Raw genomic sequence first — 26,528 nt, 5'->3', positions numbered from 1 at the left:
ATAAATAACCTCATTTCATTTCATATGTTACCTTGATCTGTATGTATAGGGAAGATTACGTCATTTAAACCGATGGAATATAATTTGTCAACCTTACGAGATGTTTCTATAAGTAACTTCAATTCACGCTTTGATCTCTGTACGTCGAGGCAAGGTTACATCAGCCCAGCACTCACTGTTTGCTTATTTCTCGTCTTTACGTAGACGTAACATTACGATCCTTGTATTGTTGTAGGACCTGTGTTGTGGAGAGGAAGTATTGCTGTAGGACTTGTGTTATGGAGAGGAAGTATTGCTGCAGGACTTGTGTTGTGGAGAGGAAGTATTGCTGTAGGACTTGTGTTGTGGAGAGGAAGTATTGCTGTAGGACTTGTGTTATGGAGAGGAAGTATTGCTGTAGGACTTGTGCTGTGGAGAGGAAGTATTGCTGCAGGACTTGTGTTGTGGAGAGGAAGTATTGCTGTAGGACTTGTGTTGTGGAGAGGAAGTATTGCTGTTGGACTTGTGTTGTGGAGAGGAAGTATTGCTGTTGGACTTGTGTTGTGGAGAGGAAGTATTGCTATAGGACTTGTGTTGTGGAGAGGAAGTATTGCTGTAGGACTTGTGTTGTGGAGAGGAAGTATTGCTGCAGGACTTGTGTTGTGGACAGACAAACAACATAATATAATCTTATAAGGGAAGTAAGAGTGTTATAAAAATTGCAACAGTTTGTCAGAAAGGCCTATTTTTAACCCCTTGACTGTGGATTTCCTACAAGAAGACATCACCAAGCTTTAGGAGTGGAACAAAAAGTGGCTGCTACAATGCAATGAGGAAAAATGTAAAGTCCTGATCCTTGGGAGGGGATATCCAGCACACCAATACCACATGGGAAACACTCCACTATCCACCACAGAGGCAGAGAAAGACCTGGGAGTGTATGTTACCAGGCTACCAGTGAAGGGATATCCAGCACACCAATACCACATGGGAAACACTCCACTATCCACCACAGAGGCAGAGAAAGACCTGGGAGTGTATGTTACCAGGCAACCAGTGAAGGAATATCCAGCACACCAATACCACATGGGAAACACTCCACTGTCCACCACAGAGGCAGAGAAAGACCTGGGAGTGTATGTTACCAGGCTACCAGTGAAGGGATATCCAGCACACCAATACCACATGGGAAACACTTCACTATCCACCACAGAGGCAGAGAAAGACCTGGGAGTGTATGTTACCAGGCTACCAGTGAAGGGATATCCAGCACACCAATACCACATGGGAAACACTTCACTATCCACCACAGAGGCAGAGAAAGACCTGGGAGTGTATGTTACCAGGCTACCACTGAAGGGATATCCAGCACACCAATACCACATGGGAAACACTCCACTATCCACCACAGAGGTAGGGAAAGACCTGGGAGTGTATGTTACCAGACTACCACTGAAGGGATATCCAGCACACCAATACCACATGGGAAACATGCTAATATCCACCACAGAGGCAGAGAAAGACCTGAAAGTGTATTTTACCAGGCTACCAGTGAAGGGATATCCAGCACACCAATACCACATGGGAAACACTCCACTATCCACCACAGAGGCAGAGAAAGACCTGGGAGTGTATGTTACCAGGCTACCACTGAAGAGATATCCAGCACACCAATACCACATGGGAAACACGCCAATATCCACCACAGAGGCAGAGAAAGACCTGGGAGTGTATGTTACCAGGCTACCAGTGAAGGGATATCCAACACACCAATACCACATGGGTAACACTCCACTATCCACCACAGAGGCAGAGAAAGACCTGGGAGTGTATGTTACCAGGCTACCAGTGAAGGGATATCCAACATACCAATACCACATGGGAAACACTCCACTATCCACCACAGAAGCAGAGAAAGACCTGGGATTATATGTTACCAGGCTACCAGTGAAGGGATATCCAGCATACCTATACCACATGGGAAACACTCCAATATCCACCTCAGAAGCAGAGAAAGACCTGGGAGTGTATGTTACCAGGCTACCACTGAAGGGATATCCAGCACACCAATACCACATGGGAAACACTCCACTATCCACCACAGAGGCAGAGAAAGACCTGGGAGTGTATGTTACCAGGCTACCAGTGAAGGGATATCCAGCACACCAATACCACATGGGAAACACTCCACTATCCACCACAGAGGCAGAGAAAGACCTGGGAGTGTATGTTACCAGGCTACCACTGAAGGGATATCCAGCACACCAATACCACATGGGAAACACGCTAATATCCACCACAGAGGCTGTCATGGCAGGTGTGGGGCTTTCAGGGCAGGTGTGAGGATGTCAGGGCAGGTGTGGGATTGTCAGGCCAGGTGTGGGGCTGTCAGGGCAGGTGTGGTGTCATCAGTGCAGGTTTGGGGTCGTCAGGGTAGGTGTGGGGCCATCATGGAAGGTGTTGGATCGTCAGTGCAGGTGTGGGGCTTTCAAAGCAGGTGTGAGGATGTCAGGGCAGGTGTGGGATTGTCAGAGCAGGTTTGGGGCTGTCAGGGCAGGTGTGGTCTCGTCAAGGCAAGTGTGGGTGTGTCAGGGCTGGTGTTGTGTCATCAGTGCAGGTTTGGGGTCTTCACGGTAGGTGTGGGCCCATCATGGGAGGTGTTGGATCATCACAGCAGGTGTGGGACTGTGAGGGCAGATGTGGGGCCGTACGTCAATGCAGGTGTGGGGTTGTCAAGGCAGGTGTGGGGCCGTATATCACGGCAGGTGTGGGGCTGTCAAGGCAGGTGTGGGACTGTCAGGGCAGGTGTGGGACTGTCAAGGCAGGTGTGGGGCTGTCGATCAGGGCAAGTGTGGGATCGTCAGGGCAGGTGTGGGGCCGTCATGGCAGGTGTGGGACTGTCAGGGCAGGTGTGATCGAGGTTGTCAGGGCAGGTGCGCGCGATTGTCATGGCAGGTGTGGGGCCATCATTGCTGGTGTGGGACTGTTAGAGCAGGTGTTGGGCCATCATGGCAGGTGGTGAGCGATCATGGCAGGTGTGGGACTGTCATGGCAGGTGTGGGGCCATCATGGCAGGTGTGGGACTGTCAGGGCAGGTGTTGGGCCATCATGGCAGGTGTGGGACTGTCAGGGCAGGCGTGGGACTGTCAGGGCAGGTGTTGGGCCATCACGGCAGGTGTGGGACTGTCAGGGCAGGTGTTGGGCCGTCACGGCAGGTGTGGGACTGTCATGGCAGGTGTGGGGCCGTCATGGCAGGTGTGGGACTGTCAGGGCAGGTGTTGGGCCGTCATGGCAGGTGTGGGACAGTCAGGGCAGGTGTGGGGCCATCATGGCAGGTGTGGGACTGTCAGGGCAGGTGTTGGGCCGTCATGGCAGGTGTGGGACAGTCAGGGCAGGTGTGGGGCCGTCATGGCAGGTGTGGGACTGTCAGGGCAGGTGTTGGGCCGTCACGGCAGGTGTGGGACTGTCAGGGCAGATGTTGGGCCGTCACGGCAGGTGTGGAACTGTCAGGGCAGGTGTTGGGCCGTCAGGGCAAGTGTGCGATCGTGAGGGCAGGTGTGGCCGTGTAGGGCCGTCATGGCAGGTGTGGGACTGTCCAGGCAGGTGTGGGGCCGTCATGGCAGGTGTGTGACTGTCAGGGCAGGTACGTGTTGGGCGGTCATGGCAGGTGTGTGACTGTCAGGGCAGGTGTGGGGCATTCGGGGCAGGTGTGCGATCGTCAGCGCAGGTGTGGGGGCATCAGGGCAGTTGTGGGGCCGTCATGGCAGGTGTGGGACTGTCAGGGCAGCTAGGTGTGGGGCCATCACGGCAGGTGTGAGATCGTCAGGGCAGGTGTGGGGCCATCAGGGCAGGTGTGGGGCCATCAGGGCAAGTATACGATCGTCAGGGCAAGTGTGCAATCGTCAGGGCAGGTGTGGGGCCATCAGGGGAAGTGTGGGGCCATCAGGGCAGGTGTGTGATCGTCAGGGCAGGTGTGGGGCCATCAGGGGAAGTGTGGGGCCATCAGGGCAGGTGTGTGATCGTCAGGGCAGGTGTGGGGCCATCAGGGCAAGTGTGGGGCCATCAGGGCAGGTGTGATCGTCAGGGCAGGTGTGGGGCCATCAGGGCAGGCGTGGGGCCATCAGGGCAGGATTGGGGCCGTCAGGGCAGGTGTGGGGCCATCAGGGCAGGTGTGGGGCCATCAGGGCAGGATTGGGGCCGTCAGGGCAGGTGTGGGGCCATCAGGGCAGGTGTAGCGCCATCAGGGCAGGTGTAGCGCCATCAGGCCAGGTGTGGGGCCATCAGGGCAGGTGTGGGACCATCAGGGCAGGATTGGGGCCATCAGGGCAGGTGTGGGGCCATCAGGGCAGGTGTGGGGCTGCCAGGGAAGGCGTGTGCATGGGGCCGTCAGGGCAGGTGTGTTGCCGTCATGGGGCCTTCCTGTGGTCAGGGGCCGTCTGTCTTGCCCATAATTCCGCCCCAACCTTACCTATGACACACACCCGTGTAAGGCATTGTGCTGCCAAAACATGTGTGTGTATTGTACGCAGGAAATGACGACCCCCCCAACCTTACGTACCCTTATACCCGTATAATGCACTGCACTGCCAGATTCGTGTTGCCTTGGGTACCTGGCTATACAGTAACCAGCAGATAACATTATTTCGTCTGATGTGGAAATATATTTACAAGTTGTATCGTTTGTGGTCCAATGTAGCGTGTTCGAGGCTCGTGTGTGTAGCAGAATTATAAAGTTCCAGTTGGCAACGCTGCCAGGTGACAGGTTAGCTTTGAATGCACCAAGGTATGCGGCGGTGGAAGCTTTGAGGGGTGATATATGGGGTGGAGCACCTTTAGGGAAAGATTTAGGAAGGCTACCCTTAGATACAAAGTCAGACTGGAACGAATGGATGACGCGAGGCTGGCACGGAAGGTTTACTTGTGGAGTGTGCATGAGAGCAAATGGATTAAGAACTGCATGAGAATGGTTGGTGACAGTGGTATGCGAGTCAGGTGGGTGAGCAGAGAGGAAGGGAGGCGTTTCTTTGAATGGAAGGTGACTGACAGCAACAGTGAGGATCTAGAATGGGATGCGAGAAAGTGGAAGAGAGAGATAGACAGTGCAGTGAAAGGTGACGGTCTGAGGAGGTGGAAGCATGCGATGGAGCGAAAGACTACTTTGGAGTGGTACAGGGAAAAGGAAGCCCCGCAGTGTGTCAGCTGGTATGATGGAAGCCTGGGTGGTGATCTCTTCCAAGCTCGAGCGCAGTGTATGAATGTGAATGCAAGAAATTACAGGTGGTCTGAGTCCCGCAGCAAAGTGTGTCAGATGTGTGACAGGGGTGTGGATGAAACTGTCGTGCATGTGATACTGGTGTGTGGGAGGTACCGGAGAGAAAGGACGGAGATGATGAGGGTGGCACTGAGTGAGATGGGCTGGGATGTGAATGGGAGGATTGCAGGAACAGAGAGGGAATGGATGCTGCTGCTGCTGGGACTGAGTGATGAAGCAAATGATAGAATTATAGAAGCCATGAAGAGTTTTCTGGAAAAGATGTGGTGTGCAAGGAATAGGGAATTGGAAGATGTGTAATGGATACTGCTTGTTTTGTTTTATTTTTACAGGTTGTGTCGATGCGAAGGCCTGACTCTCCAACGGGTCACCTGTACAGCAAGAGCAAGAGCAAGAGAGCACACGCCGCATCCCTTCTGGCCCTGCCCAACCAGCCCCCTAAAACACCCCAGAAGAAGAAGACGACGAAGGCTCCACACCCACGGGCCAGCGCTGGGGACCTGCTGGCCAGCGACACCCTCAGCCCCAACACTGCCAGGACAACACCTCCACCACCGCCGCCGGGAAGTCTTAACCTTCTCATGCAGCAGAAGTAGGTAAGCTGTCCTGCACAAGACAGGCCGCCCTCCACTCATAAGAACATAAGAACATAGGGAAACTGCAAGAGGCCGGGTGGCCTACACAGGGCAGCTCCAGAATCCCCCCCACTACTCACGATGGGTGAGGTGTAGTTACAGGGGTTACAGGTAGAGGCTTGATCCTCGTTATACCGGCGGTACTAGGCACGCATCCAGTACCCCGTCACCCTACTGCACCCACACCTCACTGCCACCTGTCGTCCTCGTCCATGTAGCTATCCAGGGTTAAGATTCGTTTTAGGTCCGTGCCAGTATCTCATTACCTACCTTATGAAACATCAGTATCTCTTCATATATCTTGTCTACAAACCTTCAACAGTCATGGAAACGCTTTGAAAATCCAATTCAAGGACTTTTTTTTTACTCTTGAAAATAGGGGATAATGTTTACGGAAGCGCGTCGCCTCCTCTGGCGACGGTGCAGCCGGTGTTGCGATAAATACCTCCTCGCTGAAATAAGTCACATTAGTTACGTTAGTAGGTCGTAAAGTTTGGTTGGAGTAGTTTAAATATGCTCCCCGACCCTAAACCCTCTGCGAGCTATTTTACGGCTGCGGCGGCTGGAGCGTCGCCGCGGCCAGCACCAGGAGGCGACGCGCTTCCGTAAACATTATCCCCTATTTTCAAGAGTAAAAAAAGGCCTTGAATTGTATTTTGAAAGCGTTTCCATGACTGTTGAAGGTTTGTAGAAAAGATATATGAAGAGATACTGAGGTTTCTTAAAGTAGATTATGAGATACTGGCACGGACCTAATACAAATCTTTACCCTATCCAGTCTACTCTTAAAACAAGCTATCGTCCCTGCACTAACTATGTGATTGCTGAGTCTATTCCATTCCCCCACCACCCTATTACTAAACCAATGCTTGCCTATATCTCCTAAATCTATACTTTTCTAATTTAAATCCATTACTGCGAGTTCTATCCTGCTGGCTAATTCTCAGTACTTTACTTATATCGCCTTTGTTGTAACCCTTGACCCATTTGAATACTTCTATCAGATCTCCCCGCACTCTTCGGCTCTCTAGTGAATGTAAGTTTAGATGTTTCAGCCTATTTTGATATGGGAGGTTCCTCAGCCCCTTGAATCATCTTGGTCATCCTCCTCTGAACTGATTCTAGCAAGTTGATGTCCATTCTGTAGAGGCAGCTCCTTTGACCCTAAGCTCCCGTGTATCTAACCCCACCTAATATCGTTGTCCATGAATTTATCTAGTCTATTTTTGAATGTGACAATTGTATTGGCACTCACCACGTGACTGCTAAGCCTATTCCACTCATCCACCACCCTGTTTGTAAACCAATTTTTGCCTGTGTCCCTGTTGAATCTGAATTTATCCAGTTTAAACCCATTACTTCGTGTCCTACCCGGTTCTCTTACCAACAAAACCTTATGAATGTCTCCTTTATTAAAGCCCTTCATCCATTTATAAACCTCGATCATGTCTCCATGCACCCTTCGCCTTTCTAGAGAATGCAAGTTTAACTGTTTGAGTCTTTCCTCGTATGGCAAGTTTCTCAACCCCTGAATCATCTTAGTCATCCTCCTCTGCACCGATTCTAACATTTTGATATCCATTCTATAGTAAGGTGACCAGAACTGAACTGCATAGTCAAGATGAGGTCTAACTAATGCTAAATATAGTTTGAGGAAGACTTCGGCGCTTTTGTTGCTTACGCTCCTTGAAATAAATCCCAGTACCCTATTTGCTCGATTTCTAGCTTGAATGCATTGTGCCCTTGGACGGAGATCAGAGCTCACTAAGACCCCTAAATCCCTCTCGCACCCAGACCTGCTTATGAGAGTGTCATTTAAGCAATAGTTATGTGAGGGGTTGTTCCTACCTACACTCAGAATACTGCACTTCCCTACATTGAACTCCATATGCCATTTATCCACCCGGTCATACAATCTGTTGAGTTCACCCTGGAGAATACTAGCGTCCTGATCCGACTCAATTACTCTACCAATCTTGGTATCATCTGCAAATTTACTAACATCACTACCATAGCTGGGCACGATAACAGAAAACCTTATTCCCGATAACCGATAACTGATAATGAAAAACCTTAACGGTGATAACCGATATTCGATAAATGGAGACACAAATATAGGCGATAACCGATACCCGATATAAATCCACAATTCCGATACTAGCTTGTGATAAGTCCGATAGGCGAAAACGATAGTATATTGATATTTCAAATAAAAAACATAGATGAAATCAAATTTTCATTATCCGTATTTTAGAAAACTTACAAAACCTGAAAACCACACGACACGCATATATGGACGGTAATACTAGAACGTTGAGTTGTGAATGTACTCAACCAGAACCAGTGTTGTGTACAGTCTCACAAAACTTTAAACTATATTAAGAGTTGCTGGAAGGCTGAATCAGACATAGTATTGACCATCCTCGCTGTTTCTAGAACGACACTCGATCTGTACGAGTTGTATTTATATGTACAGAGTGTCATTTTAGAAACAGCGAGGATGGTGGTGATCTATGTTTAATTCAGCTTTCCAGCAACTCTTAATGTGTTAAAAAGCTTTGTGAGACTGTACAGGTCTACACTTACTGGTCGGAGCATGCGCAGTTCACGAGAGACCAGTGTTTGTAAACAAAAGCGCCAGATTTTGACGATGGGACACCAAATAACACAACACCGGGTGCCTTCAATACCATGGCATGCTCACAAACGAATATGGAATATCAAATTTGAGGCAGTGAATAATCATTCTGGGGGCAAAGTTAAATGATTTTGCTCTTTAATATATTCCTTTTTTGAGTAACATAAAAAATAACCTAGTGTTTTAATTTTGATGATCTAAGTATGAAATCTCTTCACCGAAGATATTTCATGTTCCGAAGTTTTTTCATACAACACCGGGCCACGCATGCACAGTAGGGAGACAACGTTTTTTTTTTTTTTTCTGAGGCGGGAAAAAGTAGCGATTATTGCTAGTTTGCTTACAAAAGTAACGAAGATACCGATATATATTTAAATAAGTAGCGGATGGCCGATAACCCGACTTTATTACTTGCCTGGTAATGATTATATCCCTCAACTTATCGCCATCCCCGCCCTCGTACACCTGAACCCTTTCCGGTATAGTCGTTCGATCCTCCTGTGTGAATACTGAAAGGAAGTAGTCGTTCAACAATGTGCTCATATTTTCGTAATTTTCTACTAGCTCCCCTGTGTTTGTTTTCAGCGGTCCAATTTTCTCCCGTTTTTTTGTTCTATACATCTGAAAGAAGCCCTTAGGATTACTTTCCGCCTCATTTGGTACTTTGATCTCATAGTTCCTTTTTGCTATCCTGGTGTTTTTCTTAACTAATCTAGATAGTTCGACGCATCGCCCCTGAGATGTGTTTCACCATTCTTTATTTTCTGATAAATTCCCTTCTTTAATCCAATCTCGTGTTTTAGTCCACGAGTCATCCACTTAGGATCATTGTTTTCTTTTCTAAGTGTTCACTGTGGTATATGCTGTCCTTGCCCCTCTACTATAACTCTAACTAAATTATTGTAAGACATTTCTACCTGGTTCTCCTGGCTCTCCAATCTGCAGTTCTGGCCCTCATGAATTCCTAAATTATCCCAGTTTACCCTTTCAAGATGTCTTCGAAGCCCCTTGTAATTTGCTCTTCTGAAATCTGGCACTAACACTGGGTTTGGTTCGCTGGTTACCGCCATAGCTGGGCACGATAACAGAAAACCTTATTCCCGATAACTGATAATGAAAAACCTTAATGGCGATAACCGATATTCGTTAACTAGAGACACAAATATAGGTGATAACCGATAACCGATACCCGATATAAATCCACAATTCTGATACTAGCTAGCGATAAGTCTGATAGGCAAAAACGATACTATATTGATATTTCAGATAGAACATTGATGAATTCAAATTTTCGTTATCTGTATTTTAGGAAACTTACAGAACCTTAAAACCACACGTTGACACGTACATATGGACGGTAATACTAGAAATGCCTGAACCGGTGTTGTGTTATTTGGCGTCCCCACCGTCAAAAATTGTTTATAAACACTGGTCTCTCATGAACGGTGCATGCTCAAACCAGCAAGCGTAGACCTGTACAGTCTCACAAAGCTTTTAAACCGTAATAAAGAGTTGCTGGAAGGCTGAATCAGACATATAGTACCACTACCACCATCCTCGCTGTCACTAGAACGGCACTCTGTACGAGTTGTATTTATATGTACAGAGTGTACGTCGTTCTAGAAACAGCGAGGATGGTGGTACTGTATGTTTGATTCAGCTTTCCAACAACTCTTAATGGGTTAAAAAAACATTGTGAGACTGTACAGGTCTAAACTTAATGGTCTGAGCATGCGCAGTTCACGAGATCTCGACCAGTGTTTGTAAACAAGAGCGCCAGCTTTTGACGATGGGACACCAAATAACACAACACCGGGTGCCTTCAATACCATGGCATGGTCACAAACGAATATGGAATATCAAATTTGAGGCAGTGAATAATCATTTTGGGGGCAAAGTTAAATGATTTTTCTCTATGATATATTGATTTTTGAGTAGCATAAAAAAATAACCTAGTGTTTTAATTTTCATGATCTAAGTATGAACTCTCATCACCGAAGATATTTCATACCCGAAGTTTTTCATACAACACCGGCCACGCATGCGCAGTAGGGAGGAGACAACGTTTTTTCTGAGAGGCGGAAAAAAAGTAGCGATTATAGCTAGTTTGGTTACAAAAGTAACGAAGATACCGATATATATTTAAATAAGTAGCGGATGGTCGATAATCCGATTTTGTTATCTGCGATAAAGTATCGCGATAACGCCCAGCTATGGTTACCGCCCAGTCTAAGCTAAAACAAACCGTTCTGTGGTCACTATTTCCTAACTCTCCGCCCACCTCCAACTCACGTAGCAAGTTCCCATTATTGGTTAGGACTAAGTCTAATATGTTATCTCCTCTGGTAGGCTCAGTAACTACCTGCTTAAGGAAATTATCTTGTATAACTTCAAGAAAGTCCTCGGCTTCCAGGTCACCCACTAGGTCTTCCCAGTCTATATTCCTATAAATAAAGTCCCCCATTACGCAGACATTTCTACTCCTACTCGCCCTGCCAATCTCCTGTAGTAATATACTCGTGTCCTGCCTGTTAAGGCTGGGTGGCCTGTACATAACTCCTAGAGTTAGTTTTTCTTTCCCTTTGTAAACGTCCACCCAAACTGATTCTGAATCCATGTTAGTTTTGACTGAATTGTCATCTAAACATTTAAGTGAGTCTTTAACATATAGCGCAACTCCGCCTCCCTTTCTGCCCCTTCTGTCTTTGTGAAACATCTGATAACCCGTTATTTCAAATTCTGATGTTAAATTTCTATTGGCAGTGTCTATCCATGTCTCAGTGATCGCTATTATGTCAAAATTTTCTGAACAAGCTTCACCCCTTAGTAAGTCTATCTTGTTTCTGAGGCTCCTGCTGTTAGTATAGAAGATTCTTAGCCCGCCCTCTGTTACTCCCCTATAATTACTTCTAAGCTGCCTATTTATATTATGAGCTAGATGTCCTCTTCCATTACTCCTCCCATTGCTCCCATTACTCCTTCCCCCCTCGCCTATACTAAAAAATCCCTCAGGGTACCATGTGCTCGCTCAAGGGAGTCTGAGAGAGCCTCAACACCCTTGAACGTCAAGTGTATCCTGTCACGGGCGTAGAGGGCGTCGTTGCCAAAAAAGAGGTCCCAATTGTCGACGAACAGCCACCCATTGTGCTCGCAGTGCTCAGCAAGTCTGCTGTTCACTGCTATCGCCCTGGACAGCCATCCATCGCCAACGCCCCTCCTTGGCAGAATGCCACACACTACTGGCGACCCACCAGCGTCACGTATCCTGCCTAACAATTCTCTAAAACGCCTGAGAAGGTCCTCACTTGGCACACGAGAAACCGTTTCCGCCACAGCTGAGAAAGACAATGGGGTTCGATCCCTCGCTTGCAATACACGCCTCAATCCTGTCTGATATATGGCCCACCCCTGCCCCTGGGAAACACACCCTCGTCCTGTTCTTATCCTTGGAGCAAAAATACCTGTCAACATAACGAACCTGACTATCACCAACAATAAGAACCCGACGGTCACAGAAACTCACAGAAGAATTCCAGAAGAGGCTAACAAAGCCTGTGTCTCCGGTCTCTGTGTCTCCGTTCGGGTGGTCTCCGTGGTCGAGTTGTCTGGACCCGTGCCCAATATCAATGGCTACCATGTGCTCAAGTTTTTGTCTCTGATCTCCATGCCTTATCCAACCTATTTTCAAAGGTTTTAACTGATGGTGCACTCACTACTGCTTCAGGGAGGCCGTTCCAGATATCCACCACTCTATTACAGAATGAATATTTTCTTATATCTAACCTGGCACATTGTTTATATATCTTCTTACTATGTCCCCGTGTAGCTTGATAATTTTGATCCATGAAGAGGCCGCTGCATATGTCACTGTCGTACACTCCATTCATGATCTTGAACAATTCTATCATATCACCTCTTGATCGTCTGTATGACAGGGTTGGGAGGCCTAATTTCTGTAGTGGTTCTGGATATGACAAGTTCTTCAAGGTTGGTACCAATTTGGTGGCTCTTCTTTGAACTGCCTCCACTGCCTCAATGTCCATCTTCTTGCTCGGGGACCAGGCTTGGTTTGCATACTCTAGGTGTGGTCGAACTAAGGCAATAAACAATAACTTGAGTTCTGACTCATCCAGTGTCACAAATGTACGTCGGATCAGTCCGACCAATCCGTTAGCCTTATTGATTTTCCTTGCACGGTGTTCTTTAAACTTCAGCTCGCAATCAGTCCAAACTCCCAGGTCCTCTTCCACTGTGATGTCCCTTAGCTCCTCCCTCATGTTGCATGTGACCTTTTCTTCATTTGATGTTCCTAGCCTCATAGCACTGCACTTTTCAGGGTGGAACTCCAACAACCACTTCCCCGACCAATGTTGCATCCTGTAGAGATCTTCCTGCAGTCTAACACAGTCCTCTCTCTTACCAGTTTGTCTCGATAACTGATGACTGCGTATTTTGAGTAATTATCAAACCCAAAAGTCAGACCCACGTCTGCACCAAATAACTTTTTTCATATTGGTTACTTTATTCAATTAGCGCGAATTAAGTTAGCGCGACCGCGATCATCAACCTATTCGCGCTAAATGGGGCTCTACTGTATAATACAGAATGTGTCGTCGGCTGTAGGCATATGCAGGCACGGATATGGGGGTGGGGAGCCAGATGGCCCGGGCCCCCCCCAAAAAAATATTAGGATAACTAAAATATTTGAAATACCCATGAATTGAGAAAACATAAAATATATTTAGGATACCCCTAAGAAGCTAGAGAGCTGGGGAGCGAAGCCGGCCGCCGCTAGATAGCTCTGGACGCTGTCCTCCAAACTTTAAAAAATTCCTCCTCTATGGTTCCTTGGGCTTTGCTATGCGGAGGTGGACGGGATGCTCAGGCAAGATTTAAATTTTTTCGGTGTCTGATGTAATTTTTCACTCCTGCAGGGCCAGGGCACCGCGCTCTTATGGCCCCGCACTCATCTAACAATCTATATACTTGTACAGGGCCGTAGTACGCCGTACCTAGGGGGGGGGGGGAGGGGCTGGGAGTGTTGGACGACCCCCCCCCCCCATATCTGCTAAAATGTTCACTTTCTGAGAGAGTCAAAACGAAAACTGGTACCTTTCTGTTGCATTTCTGGAGAACTCAGGATTTTCTTTATTTATTTTCAGTATTTAAGTTCCGGAATCATATATTGAATATTATAGAGTAAGATTTAAAGGCCTAGGAAAAAATCTTTGTGACCTCATTCCTCACATGCAAGCAGAAAGTGAATTTTAGTGCAGGCCACTATCATCATTCGGCACTTGGAAGAGGAAATAAGGGAAGACTTCCTTTACCTCACCGGTAAAGGTTTAGCCTGGCTCCTTTTGCGCACCGTTGAAGACCTCGGATTGAACATGGCCAAGTGCAGGGGACTTGGTTTCGATGGAGCAAGTGCCATGGTGGGAACATTCAAAGGGTGTGCCGCAGTACTCATGAAGAAGTACACCCTGGCCAAGCCAATCCACTGCTTTAGCCACCGACAGAATCTTGTACTGACGAAGGCGTGTGACGTCAAGGAAGTGAAGATCGCTCTTCAAACACTGACCCAGGTGTACAACCTGACCCAGGTGTACAACACTGACCCAGGTGTACAACACTGACCCAGGTGTACAACACTGACCCAGGTGTACAACACTGACCCAGGTGTACAACACTGACCCAGGTGTACAACACTGACCCAGGTGTGCAACACTGACCCAGGTGTACAACACTGACCCAGGTGTACAACACTGACCCAGGTGTACAACACTGACCCAGGTGTACAACACTGACCCAGGTGTACAACACTGACCCAGGTGTACAACCTGACCCAGGTGTACAACACTGACCCAGGTGTACAACACTGACCCAGGTGTACAACACTGACCCAGGTGTACAACACTGACCCAGGTGTACAACCTGACCCAGGTGTACAACACTGACCCAGGTGTACAACCTGACCCAGGTGTACAACACTGACCCAGGTGTACAACACTGACCCAGGTGTGCAACACTGACCCAGGTGTACAACCTGACCCAGGTGTACAACCTGACCCAGGTGTACAACACTGACCCAGGTGTACAACACTGACCCAGGTGTACAACCTGACCCAGGTGTACAACCTGACCCAGGTGTACAACCTGACCCAGGTGTACAACACTGACCCAGGTGTACAACACTGACCCAGGTGTACAACCTGACCCAGGTGTACAACACTGACCCAGGTGTACAACCTGACCCAGGTGTACAACTTCGTTCATCCTTCAAATATGCGCTCTCTCCGCTTCACAGAGGTTGTCAAGGTTACCTCGGCCAAGCACGAAAAGCTTGTTCCCATGTGCCCCACCAGGTGGATTGAGAGGCATGACAGAATGATGGTTTTCGTTGAATTTCTGCCTGTCATCGCTGTTTTTCTCGAGGAGGAACTTGACGCCACCGCTGGGCTCCTTCTCATCGCCATACGTGTTTCCTACTTTCTCGTTGGACTGGTTGTAGTGGAGTGTATATTGGCACATACTCTCGAGCCGAGCCAAACTTCAGAGGAAAGATGGCGACCTGGTGTCAGCCGATGCCGTGGCATCAAGACCATTTTTGCCAAGTTCAGAGCAGATGCGGAGAATCATTTTCACGACGTGTTCACGAAAGCGGAAGAGCTTTTGGTCGAGGTGGGGTCATCGCATGACACCATCCCTGTGCCACAACTCTGTGGACGACAGACCCAGCGATCAAATGTTCCGTGCGAGAATGCTGAGGAGTACTACCGCCGGGCGGTGTACATTCCGTTCGTGGACCACATCTTGGCTGAGTTGAAGAGTCGGTTCGGTGACGACACAGTGCCTGTCGCACTTCAGCTCAAGCAACTCCTCAAAGGCCCAGAAACGGATGTTGCGTGCGGTTGTGCTTCAAGTGGCGAAGCTCTACGAGCTCGACATTGAATCCCTGACACTCGTGAAGGTAGAAGTGGAGCGCTGGGCATTATCTGTTCCGGTCTTCCAAACTATCAAAGAAGCCCAGGCACACGCCAGCACCAGCATCTGAGGAGTACCGTCGGCCAAGAGCGCCTGAACAGACTTGCCCTCCTCTGTGTCCACCATGATATCCCCATTTCAGTCGAGAGATTGATAAGCAAATTCGGCGAAAAAAACCGCCGACTACTCTTTGCTTGGTGAGGCACTTGTTGAATACTTGGGAATTTGTAAATATATTTCTTTAGATCAGCCAATCTTTGCAAATGTGTTACCTCAATCCCATGTAAAAGAAGCCCTATAAGAATTCCTTTTTATCTTCAGCTGCGTCTAATTTCACATATTAGCTCTTTTTTGTAAAGGTCAGGTTTGTAATTTATATATGACCTGTATTATGATCACCCTTGCTGCTTACATAGCGAAATAAACATTTAGTTTTCTTCGAGTGATCGTATGGTGATGATTTCTACCTGTTCAGATCTGCCTTTTTACGGGTCGGATGTGCAATTTGAATTGTTTCTTGTTATTACTTGCCAGCTTAAATATCGATTGCTCTTCATATATATATAAAAGAAAAATTTATGTCACATATACGTTGATTGCTCAGGAGCTGCGGATTTTAAGCAAAGAACCGCCATCACTATCCATTGGTCTTCACTGTTTGAGGCTGTCGCTAACTTATGAAATTTTACCAGCGGGCTCCCCAAAATTGATTTTCTGGATCCGCCCTGCTTTGTTCCTCGTGTCGACTGTTATATCAACTGTTTTGCTTTCCACTGCTTCATTAATCACACTCTTGACTTCCTCCCCAACTTTCTGCTTGACTTCATCAATCCTAGATTTGAACTCACTGTTCACTTGAGACCTGATATCATCTCTAATTTCCTCCTTCAGATTCTTGACATCACTCTTGATCTCCTCTAAGGCCTCAGTGGTTTTAGTTTCCAGGGCATCCATACGTCTTTCTACTTTATCCTGTCTCTTGGATGTGTTGGTTACTTGTTTGAACAATTTCCCGCAACAATATCGCATTTGGTACAATACCAGTGAATCTTACTTACTTGATTGCTGCTCAGGAAATTATACACTGCCTCAGTGACCTCCTCACACTTTATGTGGTGCCACATTTCACATAGTTCACAGCCTAGAGCCTTGTCTTCCTCACCAACCTTAACCTTACAGACTGGGCATGTGTCTTTTTGTTTATCTGCGTCGCTATCGTCTGCCCCTGTCAGCTGATCATCCCCGCCCCCAGCCGCAAGGCTTGTTTTGCCAGATCCAACAGTATCCTTGGTTTTTGTGGCCGCCTGCTTACTAGACGGATTATTCTTCGAACGATTCATTCTTCTGGCAATATTACTATTGGAGAATTCCTTCACTTTTACAGAGCTCTCACGGGCACGTCCAACCTCGACCACTACCACGGACACTAGGACGCCGGTGTGTGGAGGAAAAGAGAACAAGGAAAGAACGAGGACAACAGCAACACACTCAGCTTCCGCAAAGGTTTGGGCCGCCTCATCTGCAGGGCTGGACAGCAGCATGAGTGGCCAGGACAAGCAGGAGCAGACTGCTGCAGGGGGCAGGAGGGTCAGTGGTCACCAGATGAAGCAACTGGCTGCTGGCAACTCCAGCAACAAAGGAGAGAGGAAGTTTGTGTGTCTGGAGTGTGGAAAAGAATTAACCACAAGGCGTGGCCTCAGATATCACACCCTTACACACACTGGTGTGAAGAACTATGAATGTAAGGAATGTGGGAAACAATTCATCCAGAAGAGTCACCTTGATAGACACACCCTTACACACACTGGTGTGAAGAACTATGAATGTAAGGAATGTGGAAAAAAATTCAACCGGAAGGGTAGCCTTGATACACACACCCTTACACACACTGGTGTGAAGAACTATGAATGTAAGGAATGTGGGAAAAAATTCATCCTGAAGAGTCACCTTGATAGACACACCCTTACACACACTGGTGTAAAAAGTCATGAGTGTGAAGAGTGCGGGAAGAGGTTCAGTGTGAAGCAGGCACTCAATCGACATGTCTTCAGGCACTATGGCCTTAGAGAGTTCAAGTGTGATGTTTGTGGAAAGCTCTTTAAGACAAGGGGTGACATTGCCAGGCACATGAAGATCCACTTCTGAAGTGTGTCTGCCTACAGTAGTTATAGTGACCAAGGTAGGGAAGGGGATGGGAGGGAGAGGAAGGGGAGGAAGAGGAAGGGAAGGCTGCAGTAGGGAAGGGAAGGCTAGCCCAAGAACGGGAAGGGAAGGGAAGGGAAGGCAGAGCAAGGGAAGGAAATCCCAAGGAAGGAAAAGGGAGAGTAATGTGGTGTGGCTGGGCGTGGTGTAGTGTGGCTGGGTATGGTGTATGGTGTGGCTGGGTATGGTGTGTGGTGTGACTGGGTGTGGTGTGGTGTGTGTGGTGGGTAGCTGGGTATGGTGTGGTATGTGGTGCGGCTGGGTGTGGTATGGTGTGGTGTGGTGTGTGGTGAGGCTGGGTGTGGTGTGTGGTGCAGCTGGGTGTGGTGTGGTGTGGTGGGGCTGGGTATGGTGTGGTGTGGTGTGTGGTGAGGCTGGGTGTGGTGTGTGGTGCGGCTGGGTGTGGTGTGGTGAGGCTGGGTGTGGTGTGGTGTGGTGTGGTGAGGCTGGGTGTGGTGTGTGTGTGGCTGGGTTTGGTTTGGTGTGGCTGGGTGTGGTTTGGTGTTGTGTGGGGTTTGGTGTTGCTGGGTTTGGTTTGGTGTGGTGTGTGGTGCGGCTGGGTGTGGTGTGTGGTGGCTGGGTATGGTGTGGTGTGTGGTGGGCTGGGTATGGTGTGGTGTGGTGTGGGGTGGGGGGGTGTGGTGTGTGGTGAGGCTGGGTGTGGTGTGGTGTGTGGCTGGGTATGGTGTGGTGTGTGGTGCGGCTGGGTGTGGTGTGGTGTGGTGTGGTGTGGCTGGGCATGGTGTGGTGTGGTGTGTGGTGTGGCTGGGTATGGTGTGGTGTGGTGTGTGTGGCTGGGTGTGGTGTGTGTGCAGCTGGGTTTGTGTGGTGTGTGGTGTGGCTGGTGTGGTGTGTGGTGCAGCTGGGTGGTGTGGTGTGGCTGGGTGGTGTGGTGTGGTGTGTGGCTGGGTGGTGGTGTGTGGCTGGGTATGGCTGGGTGTGGTGTGGTGTGGCAGGATTTGACTCAGCGACTGGGTCTGTGTGGTGTGTGGTGTGGTTGTGGTGGGATGGTGTGGTGGTGTGGTGTGGTGGTGTGCGGCTGGGTTTGGTGTGGTGTGGTGTTTGCAGAAGGACAAGCAGGACCCGGACGGTGACATCATTATGAGGCTTGAGTACGGTCTCCTGAACTCCTCGTCCCTGGAGCTGATTGGTGAGTTGGCGACCCATTTTTCTTTGTTCGCATGTGTCTCTGTCTCTATCTCTGGTTGTGGGTTTTAATTGATGGGTCTGTCTATGTCTGTCTCTCATTTTCTCTCTCTGTCTCTCTGGTTGTTTTATTTGCTTCTCAATTTCTCTCTGTCTGTCTGTCTGGGTCTCTCTATGTTTTTGTCTGTCTCTGTTTTCTCTCATGTTTTATTTGCTTTTCATTTTCTCTCTGTCTGTCTGTCTGGGTCTCTCTATGTCTTTGTCTGTCTCTCATTTTCTCTGTGTCTGTCTCTTTGGTAGTACGTATTGCTTTCCTTCTCTTTCTCTACTTATCCCTGTTTCATTTTTAGTGCTAATGGTTGTTTTATCTACTTCTCATTTCCTCTGTGTCTGTCTCTTTGGTAGTATTGCTTTCCTTCTCTTTCTCTACTTATCCCTGTTTCATTTTCCTCCGTTCTCATTTTTTGTTCTCTTTCTGTTCTTATGTCTTATTTTTTCACCGTTTTCCTTTCATTCTTTTCCTTTTTCATTTCTCTCTTCCTCTCCTTGTCTTAGTTTTCCCTTTTCATTTCTTCTTCTTCCTTTTGCTGTCTCATTTTCTCTGTGTGTCTGGATTTCTGTAGCTTTTATTTATTTATTTATTTTTACAACAAAGGAGACGGCTCAAGGGCAACAAAAAGTGCATAGAAAAAAAAGGCCCGCTACTCACCGCTGCCATAATAGACGAAAGTAAAGAGTGGCCAAGAGAGAGGTCAATTTGTGGTGGAGAGGTGTCTTGATAATGGCTGTTTTATGTCTACTTCTCATTTGGTCTCTGTCTGTCTCTGTCTCTGGGTTTCTGTAGCTTGTAGTGATAGTTCTCTCTCTCTCTCTCTCTCTCTCTCTCTCTCTCTCTCTCTCTCTCTCTCTCTCTCTCTCTCTCTCTCTCTCTCTCTCTCTCTCTCTCTCTCTCTCTCTCTCTCAACCCGTACGCTCTCAACAGCGCGGAGATGGTGGTGAGCATAGCCAAGGGTGCGAGGAGGAGGGTGCAAAGTGGACATGCAGACCGAGGTGGCGTTCCTGGATGGGTGAGTCCGAGGGGGATGGGAGGAGAATGTGTGTTAAGATGCGATTGGTTCAGCTGTGTCAAAGTTCTCAAGCTCTGTTCAAGTCTTCCATCCTCAAACTTCACTTGTAATCTTGTCTTAACCTCACTTTCCAGCAATAACAGTTCGCTCTGAGGGGGATGGAATGCTAATGTGTGATCAGTTAAGCTGCGTCAAAGTTCTCAAGTTCTTTTCAAGTCCTCAAACTTCACTTGTAATCTTATCATAACCTCACTTTCCAACAATAACAGTTCGGTCATCATAGGCAAGATCAACCGGCTTGAGGTGACAGCAAGCAACAAGGGGGAACACGTGTACCTCACCAGCCTAATGGTGAGCCCCTCGTGGTCTCCCAGCCTCCTCACCAGTGCATCTTCCACTCCTCCGAGCTTGTGTATAACTTGACCAACCCTCTGAAGAGCAGTGCTGAGGTGAGTGAGGGAAGGGAAGGGAACACAAAGGAAGAACAAACAACAGCAGACCTGTTTGTTTGTGACAAGCAACACTAATTTTCTAATCCAAGGTGGAAGCTGAATGACCTCACAGGATAAGGCTCCTCGCCACCCCCCCATCCCTCCCGCAAAAGCTGGGAGGAAAGGAAAGAACCACGCAGCATGGAACTGCATGGAATTTATGTAGAAAGAGGAAAGAACTACCATTAACCAGGTGATAAAAGTGGACAAGGACACCAGTATTCGAAAGAACTTAACGTTATTACGACAATGAGTAATATCTTAGTTGCTGGTTGGATTCAAAACACTTGTCTAATCTATTCTTGAAGGCCGTAACTGTTTTACTATCAACGACATCACAAGGTAGAGAGTTCCAAACATTAACATGAGAGGAAAGGAAGGGAAGGCTGAGAAAGGGAGGGGAAGAGAAGGGAAGGTCAAGGAAGGGAAGGGAAGGAAAGGTCAAGGAAGGGAAGGGAAGAGAGAGGAAAGGAAAGGGAAGGAAAGGGATCGGAAGGGATGGATAGGGAAAGGATAGGGAAGGGAAGGGAGAGAAATCAGAATCAGAAACTTTATTTCCATTTTATACAATGGTTATTCTTTACAGGCTTAAAACTATCGATCATAGTATATAGAGTGGTCCCCCCGCCCAGGCGGGGACTCCGAGGCAGGGTGAAGGTGCGCCATTTTGAATTTTGGGAAAAGATGTCTACATAGTTTGTCTATTTTTGATCTGTTGTCTGTCTGGAAAGCTGGATTTTCTTATAGCCTTCTCAAACTAATGCTTCCTCTACATAGTTTGTCTATTTTTGATCTGTTGTCTGTCTGGAAAGCTGGATTTTCTTTTCTAGCCTTCAAACTGCACATAGTTTGTCTATTTTTGATCTGTTGTCTGTCTGGAAAGCTGGATTATCTCACGTCATTAGAATGCAATTGATACCTTTTCTTGGCCTTTGGAAAGAGTTGATGTGAGGGGAAGTGTTGAGGATGCCCACCTACAGTCCTTGCTGAGCAGTTTCTGTGTCTTTCAGAGCGTGTGAAGCAGTTTGCCAACCTGGTCCTGGCCCTCATGATGCTGTTCGCCAGGTACAATCACTGGATGGTGGGCGACAAGTTTGAGAGACTCGCCCCCTCACTGGTAATTATGCCCCGTTGTCATTTTTCCTTCTCTCTGTTCAGGGGCAGGACCTAGTGTTTTTTATGCCTTTTTTGTTTTATTGCCCTTGAACCCTAAAAGATAAAACTACATGACGTCCCCTAACTTAACCTCACCTAGCCTTACCTAACATCTCCTAACTTAACCTATCCTCCCTTACCGTAGCCAAGAAGTCACCCGCCGCAGCCACCGAAGGGAAGAACGGAGGAACAGCCGCCAACTCCATCGCTGGTGGCTCCACGTCTACTCTCGTCTCTTCCTCCGCCTCCTCCTCCTCTCTCAACATGGACGGTCGAAAAAGGATGTTTAGTGTGGAGGTGTTTGATTGGGGTATGTGGGTTGGTGTTTATAATTTCATTTGTGTGTGTGTGTGTGTGTGTGTGTGTGTGTGTGTGTGTGTGTGTGTGCTACCTTCCTCCTCCCTCCTCACCCCAATGTTTGTCTCTAGGTGTTTGTAGGCGATAAGATGACCTTTCAACACACCTTCTTTCTTTCCTTTATTCTTTCCCTCTTTACAACATTATTGTAAGTATATGTAATCTTACACTAACGAAATACAAGTTACGTGAACCCTACCCTCGAGATATGTTATTTTGATCTCTGTACGTATAGGCAAGATTACGTCTCTTAAACTAACGATATATAAGGTATGTCAACCTTAACCTGCGAGATGTTTGTATAAGTAACCTCAATTCACTGGTATGTTTGTATAAGTAACCTCAATTCACTGGTATGTTTGTTTAAGTAACCTCAATTCATTTCATATGTTGTATGTTACAGTGATCTCTGTATGTATGGGGAAGATTACATCCTTTAAACTAGCAAAATATAAGTTACGCCAACCTTACCTTTGAGATATTTGTATAAGTAACCTCAATTCACTGGTATGTTTGTTTAAGTAACCTCAATTCATTTCATATGTTGTATGTTACAGTGATCTCTGTATGTATAGGGAAGATTATATCCTTTAAACTAGCAAAATATAAGTTACGCCAACCTTACCTTTGAGATATTTGTATAAGTAACCTCAATTCACTGGTATGTTTGTATAAGTAACCTCAATTCATTTCATATGTCGTATGTTACTGTGATCTCCAGGGACGTGCACAGGAATTTTAGAGGGCAGTTGCTCAAACCTGAAAAAAGGGCAACCCCCCCCCACACACACACAAACTGCAACAACAACAACAACAAAACACCCTAACAGGCTTTGCACTTTATGCACACTGTCTTTATTAGAATATTACAAATAAGCAAAAACAAAAATTCAGCACTTGAGCTCACTATTTCTAGGTAAATTGAAAAAAATAAACTTGCTTACTTCCATATACATATTTACATAAGGGATATGCTGACAGTGCAAACGTTCAAAAGAGGAGGCGTCTATTGGGAGTCATGTCAACAAAAATCTTCAGGACCTCGTGTTTGTTTATTTCTATGTCCTTCTCTATGGCCAGGAGGAGGAGGTCAGACAGCCGCTCTTGACCACACTGATTTCTGAGCCTGGTTTTAACTAGCTTAAGCTTCGAGAAGGACCTTTCCACTGTTGCTGTGGAGACTGGCAGAGTGGCATAGATTTTGGTCAGCTTGAATAGGGTGGGGAAAATGATGTCTGCGTTGTTTTCCTTGAACACTTCCAGCATGGCTGTCACTGTCTTCTGACACTTGTAAGCTGCATGAAAGACCCTGAGTTCAGTTTGCAGATTGGCCTCTTCACCCTGAAGCCCATAGAAGGCACAAAGTGTGCGTGCTGTGTCGCCTTGGCTGCCACTGACATCCACCCACTTTTCTGGATCAGTGAGTCTCTGCAATGACATCACTATTTCTCGAGTCTTCCCTTCTCCATAGAATCGTTTTTCAAGTTCTTGTCTCAGTCTGTCCAAAAACGTGTAGTACAGTCTTCCCCTGTAGTACTCCTCCAAGGTCTGAGCTTCATCATCTAATGTAGCAGATTTAGAGGTGAAGTGAGGCTCACTTCACCCGGTCAACTGTATAATATGGGATTCATAGTTATCACAGCCTTCTAGGGATCCTTAACTCACTAGTTGTTATAGCAGCACATGTTATCGAAGGTTATTAACTATACAAAATACAGTGAATATGGGGGAGTTTTACCTGCGAGGGGACGTGTGTGAAGGCGTCGCGACGGTCGCGGGGGAAGTGACTGTGACGCCGCGAGGGACGCTTCAAGTACGTTTTGGCGGGAATGAATTAACTAGCTAGATAGCTAATATTGTAAGTTTTCAAATGTGAGAAAATAGTTAAAATAATTTTAGATTGATGAATACTTATATTTAAATAGGTAATTTCAGTGTAATAATGTTTTGTTGGAAGTGGAAATATCATTGGTTACTTTTGCAACAGCACTAGGGAGGAGGGTAAAATAGAAAACGGGGACTATAATAACGTCCCTGGAGGAAATAATATTAGGAAAAAATACACACATTCGTAACACTATTTTTCAGAAGGGCAACATCAGCCGAGAAGGGCAAAACGGCAGTTGCTCAGACAACCTGGGCAACCTACCTGTGCACGTCCCTGGTGATCTCTATGTATAGCGAAGATTAAATCCTTTAAACTAGCAAAATATAAGGTACACCAACCTTACCTTTGAGATGTTTTTATGAGTAACCTCAATTAACTCGTATGTCGTATGTTACTTTGACCTGTACGTATAGAGAAGATTATGTCATTTAAACTAGCAAAATATAAGTTACGCCAACCTTACCTACGAGATGTTTGTATAAGTAACCTCATTTCATATGTTACCTTGATCTGTATGTATAGGGAAGATTACGTCATTTAAACTGATGGAATATAATTTGTCAACCTTACCTATGAGATGATTGTATAAGTAACTTCAATTCACACTTTGATCTCTGTACGTCGAGGCAAGGTTACGTCAGCCCAGCACTCACTGTTTGCTTATTTCTCGTCTTTACGTAGACGTAACATTACGATCCTTGTATTGCTGTAGGATTTGTGTTGTGGAGAGGAAGTATTGCTGTAGGACTTGTGTTGTGGAGAGGAAGTATTGCTGTAGGACTTGTGTTGTGGAGAGGAAGTATTGCTATAGGACTTGTGTTGTGGAGAGGAAGTATTGCTGTAGGACTTGTGTTGTGGAGAGGAAGTATTGCTGTAGGCCTTGTGTTGTGGAGAGGAAGTATTGCTGTAGGACTTGTGTTGTGGAGAGGAAGTATTGCTATAGGACTTGTGTTGTGGAGAGGAAGTATTGCTGTAGGACTTGTGTTGTGGAGAGGAAGTATTGCTATAGGACTTGTGTTGTGGAGAGGAAGTATTGCTGTAGGACTTGTGTTGTGGACAGACAAACAACATAATATAATCTTATAACGGAAGTAAGAGTGTTATAAAAATTGCAACAGTTTGTCAGAAAGGCCTATTTTTAACCCCTTGACCGTGGATTTCCTACAAGAAGACATCACCAAGCTGTAGGAGTGGAATAAATAGTGGCTGCTACAATGCAATGATGAAAAATGTAAAGTTCTGCACCTTGGGAAGGGATATCCAGCACACCAATACCACATGGGAAACACTCCACTATCCACCACAGAGGCAGGGAAAGACCTGGGAGTGTATGTTACCAGGTTACCAGTGAAGGGATATCCAGCACACCAATACCACATGGGAAACACTCCACTATCCACCACAGAGGCAGAGAAAGACCTGGGAGTGTATGTTACCAGGTTACCAGTGAAGGGATATCCAGCACACCAATACCACATGGGAAACACGCCAATATCCGCCACAGAGGCAGAGAAAGACCTGAGAGTGTATGTTACCAGGCTACCAGTGAAAGGATATCCAGCACACCAATACAACATGGGAAACACTCCACTATCCACCACAGAGGCAGAGAAAGTCCTGGGAGTGTATGTTACCAGGCTACCAGTGAAGGGATATCCAGCACACCAATACCACATGGGAACACTCCACTATCCACCACAGAGGCAGAGAAAGACCTGGGAGTGTATGTTACCAGGCTACCAGTGAAGGGATATCCAGCACACCAATACCACATGCGAAACACTCCACTATCCACCACAGAGGCAGAGAAAGGCCTGGGAGTGTATGTTACCAGGCTATCAGTGAAGGGATATCCAGCACACCAATACCACATGCGAAACATTCCACTATCCACCACAGAGGCAGAGAAAGACCTGGGAGTTTATGTTACCAGGCTCCCAGTGAAGGGATATCCAGCACACCAATACCAAATGGGAAACACTCCACTATCCAGCACAGAGGCAGAGAAAGTCCTGGGAGTCTATTACCAGGCTACCAGTGAAGGATATCCAGCATACCAATACCACATGGGAAACACTCCACTATCCACCACAGAGGCAGAGAAAGACCTGGGAGTTTATGTTACCAGGATACCAGTGAAGGGATATCCAGCACACCAATACCACATGGGAAACACTCCACTATCCACCACAGAGGCAGAGAAAGACCTGGGAGTGTATGTTACCAGGCTACCAGTGAAGGGATATCCAGCACACCAGTACCACATGGGAAACACTCCACTATCCACCACAGAGGCAGAGAAAGGCCTGGGAGTGTATGTTACCAGGCTACCAGTGAAAGGATATCCAGCACACCAATACCACATGGGAAACACTCCACTATCCACCACAGAGGCAGAGAAAGGCCTGGGAGTATAATTATGTTACCAGGCTACCAGTGAGGAGCAAAATACGTGCCAATTGCAGCGGACGAGTTAAGAAATATATATACAAATAGCATTTTGAAGAGTTAGATTTTTTTTTTTTTTTTTTTTTTTTACATGTGGCCTACAGCGCCGGTAGGCTAATCCATATGAGCCTGATGGTCGGCCCTAGCCCGTCATGGCGAAGGCAATTGTTTATGGTGGCGCCATTATTATTATTGGCTCATGCTGCCCCCCGGAGCTCATTCTTGAATCCACTTGTGCTGCAGAGCTTCTTCTAGAGTCCGGGTTG

The 26,528-nt window shown here is 47.0% G+C and overlaps 3 protein-coding genes across 33 annotated transcripts in view; 1 reads left to right on the top strand and 2 right to left on the bottom strand.

Moving 5' to 3' along the window:
• Positions 1–26,528, top strand: part of LOC126984858 (uncharacterized) — a 197,801-nt gene that overhangs the window by 97,612 nt on the left and 73,661 nt on the right. For 6 of the 19 annotated variants that reach the window (XR_007738057.1, XM_050839125.1, XM_050839126.1 and 3 more), the window contains one exon: positions 18,779–18,860. The exons of 2 other annotated variants lie outside the window; for them this stretch is intronic. Coding sequence is in view for 16 of the 17 variants with exons in the window: in XM_050839125.1 (XP_050695082.1) it covers positions 18,779–18,860 (82 nt within the window). In the remaining variant the exon portion in view is untranslated. Of the gene's footprint in view, positions 1–4,732; positions 5,848–16,975; positions 17,688–18,778; positions 18,861–20,192; positions 20,373–21,424; positions 21,532–26,528 lie in introns of those variants that run through there. 11 more of the 19 variants (XM_050839108.1, XM_050839105.1, XM_050839099.1 and 8 more) reach the window with 7 other exon arrangements.
• LOC126984861 (putative protein TPRXL) lies at positions 94–25,009 on the bottom strand. 6 transcript variants are annotated; one of them, XR_007738062.1, is made up of 3 exons: positions 2,098–2,677; positions 569–1,305; positions 94–238 (listed from the first exon to the last, which is right to left on the bottom strand). XR_007738062.1 is itself a non-coding variant. In XM_050839134.1 (2 exons), exons 1-2 carry the CDS (start codon positions 24,883–24,885, stop codon positions 184–186), a joined length of 378 nt encoding a protein of 125 aa, XP_050695091.1. In that variant the 5' UTR covers positions 24,886–25,009; the 3' UTR covers positions 127–183. The 6 variants fall into 6 exon arrangements, 1 of the variants encoding a protein (XP_050695091.1); XR_007738065.1 differs by having other exon boundaries at positions 130–1,008; positions 1,207–1,305; XR_007738063.1 differs by having other exon boundaries at positions 132–909; positions 1,108–1,305; positions 2,098–2,674.
• Positions 25,387–26,528, bottom strand: part of LOC126984854 (uncharacterized) — a 72,592-nt gene continuing 71,450 nt past the window's right edge. For 2 of the 8 annotated variants that reach the window (XR_007738025.1, XR_007738041.1), the window contains one exon: positions 25,387–25,628. The gene's annotated coding sequence lies outside the window, so the exon portion shown is untranslated. The other 6 variants (XR_007738023.1, XR_007738040.1, XR_007738024.1 and 3 more) reach the window with 4 other exon arrangements.

Source organism: Eriocheir sinensis, chromosome 57 (assembly GCF_024679095.1).
Source record: "Eriocheir sinensis breed Jianghai 21 chromosome 57, ASM2467909v1, whole genome shotgun sequence".
In the NCBI taxonomy this organism is placed as follows: domain Eukaryota; kingdom Metazoa; phylum Arthropoda; class Malacostraca; order Decapoda; family Varunidae; genus Eriocheir; species Eriocheir sinensis.
This window is presented reverse-complemented; position numbering and strand designations above follow the sequence as displayed.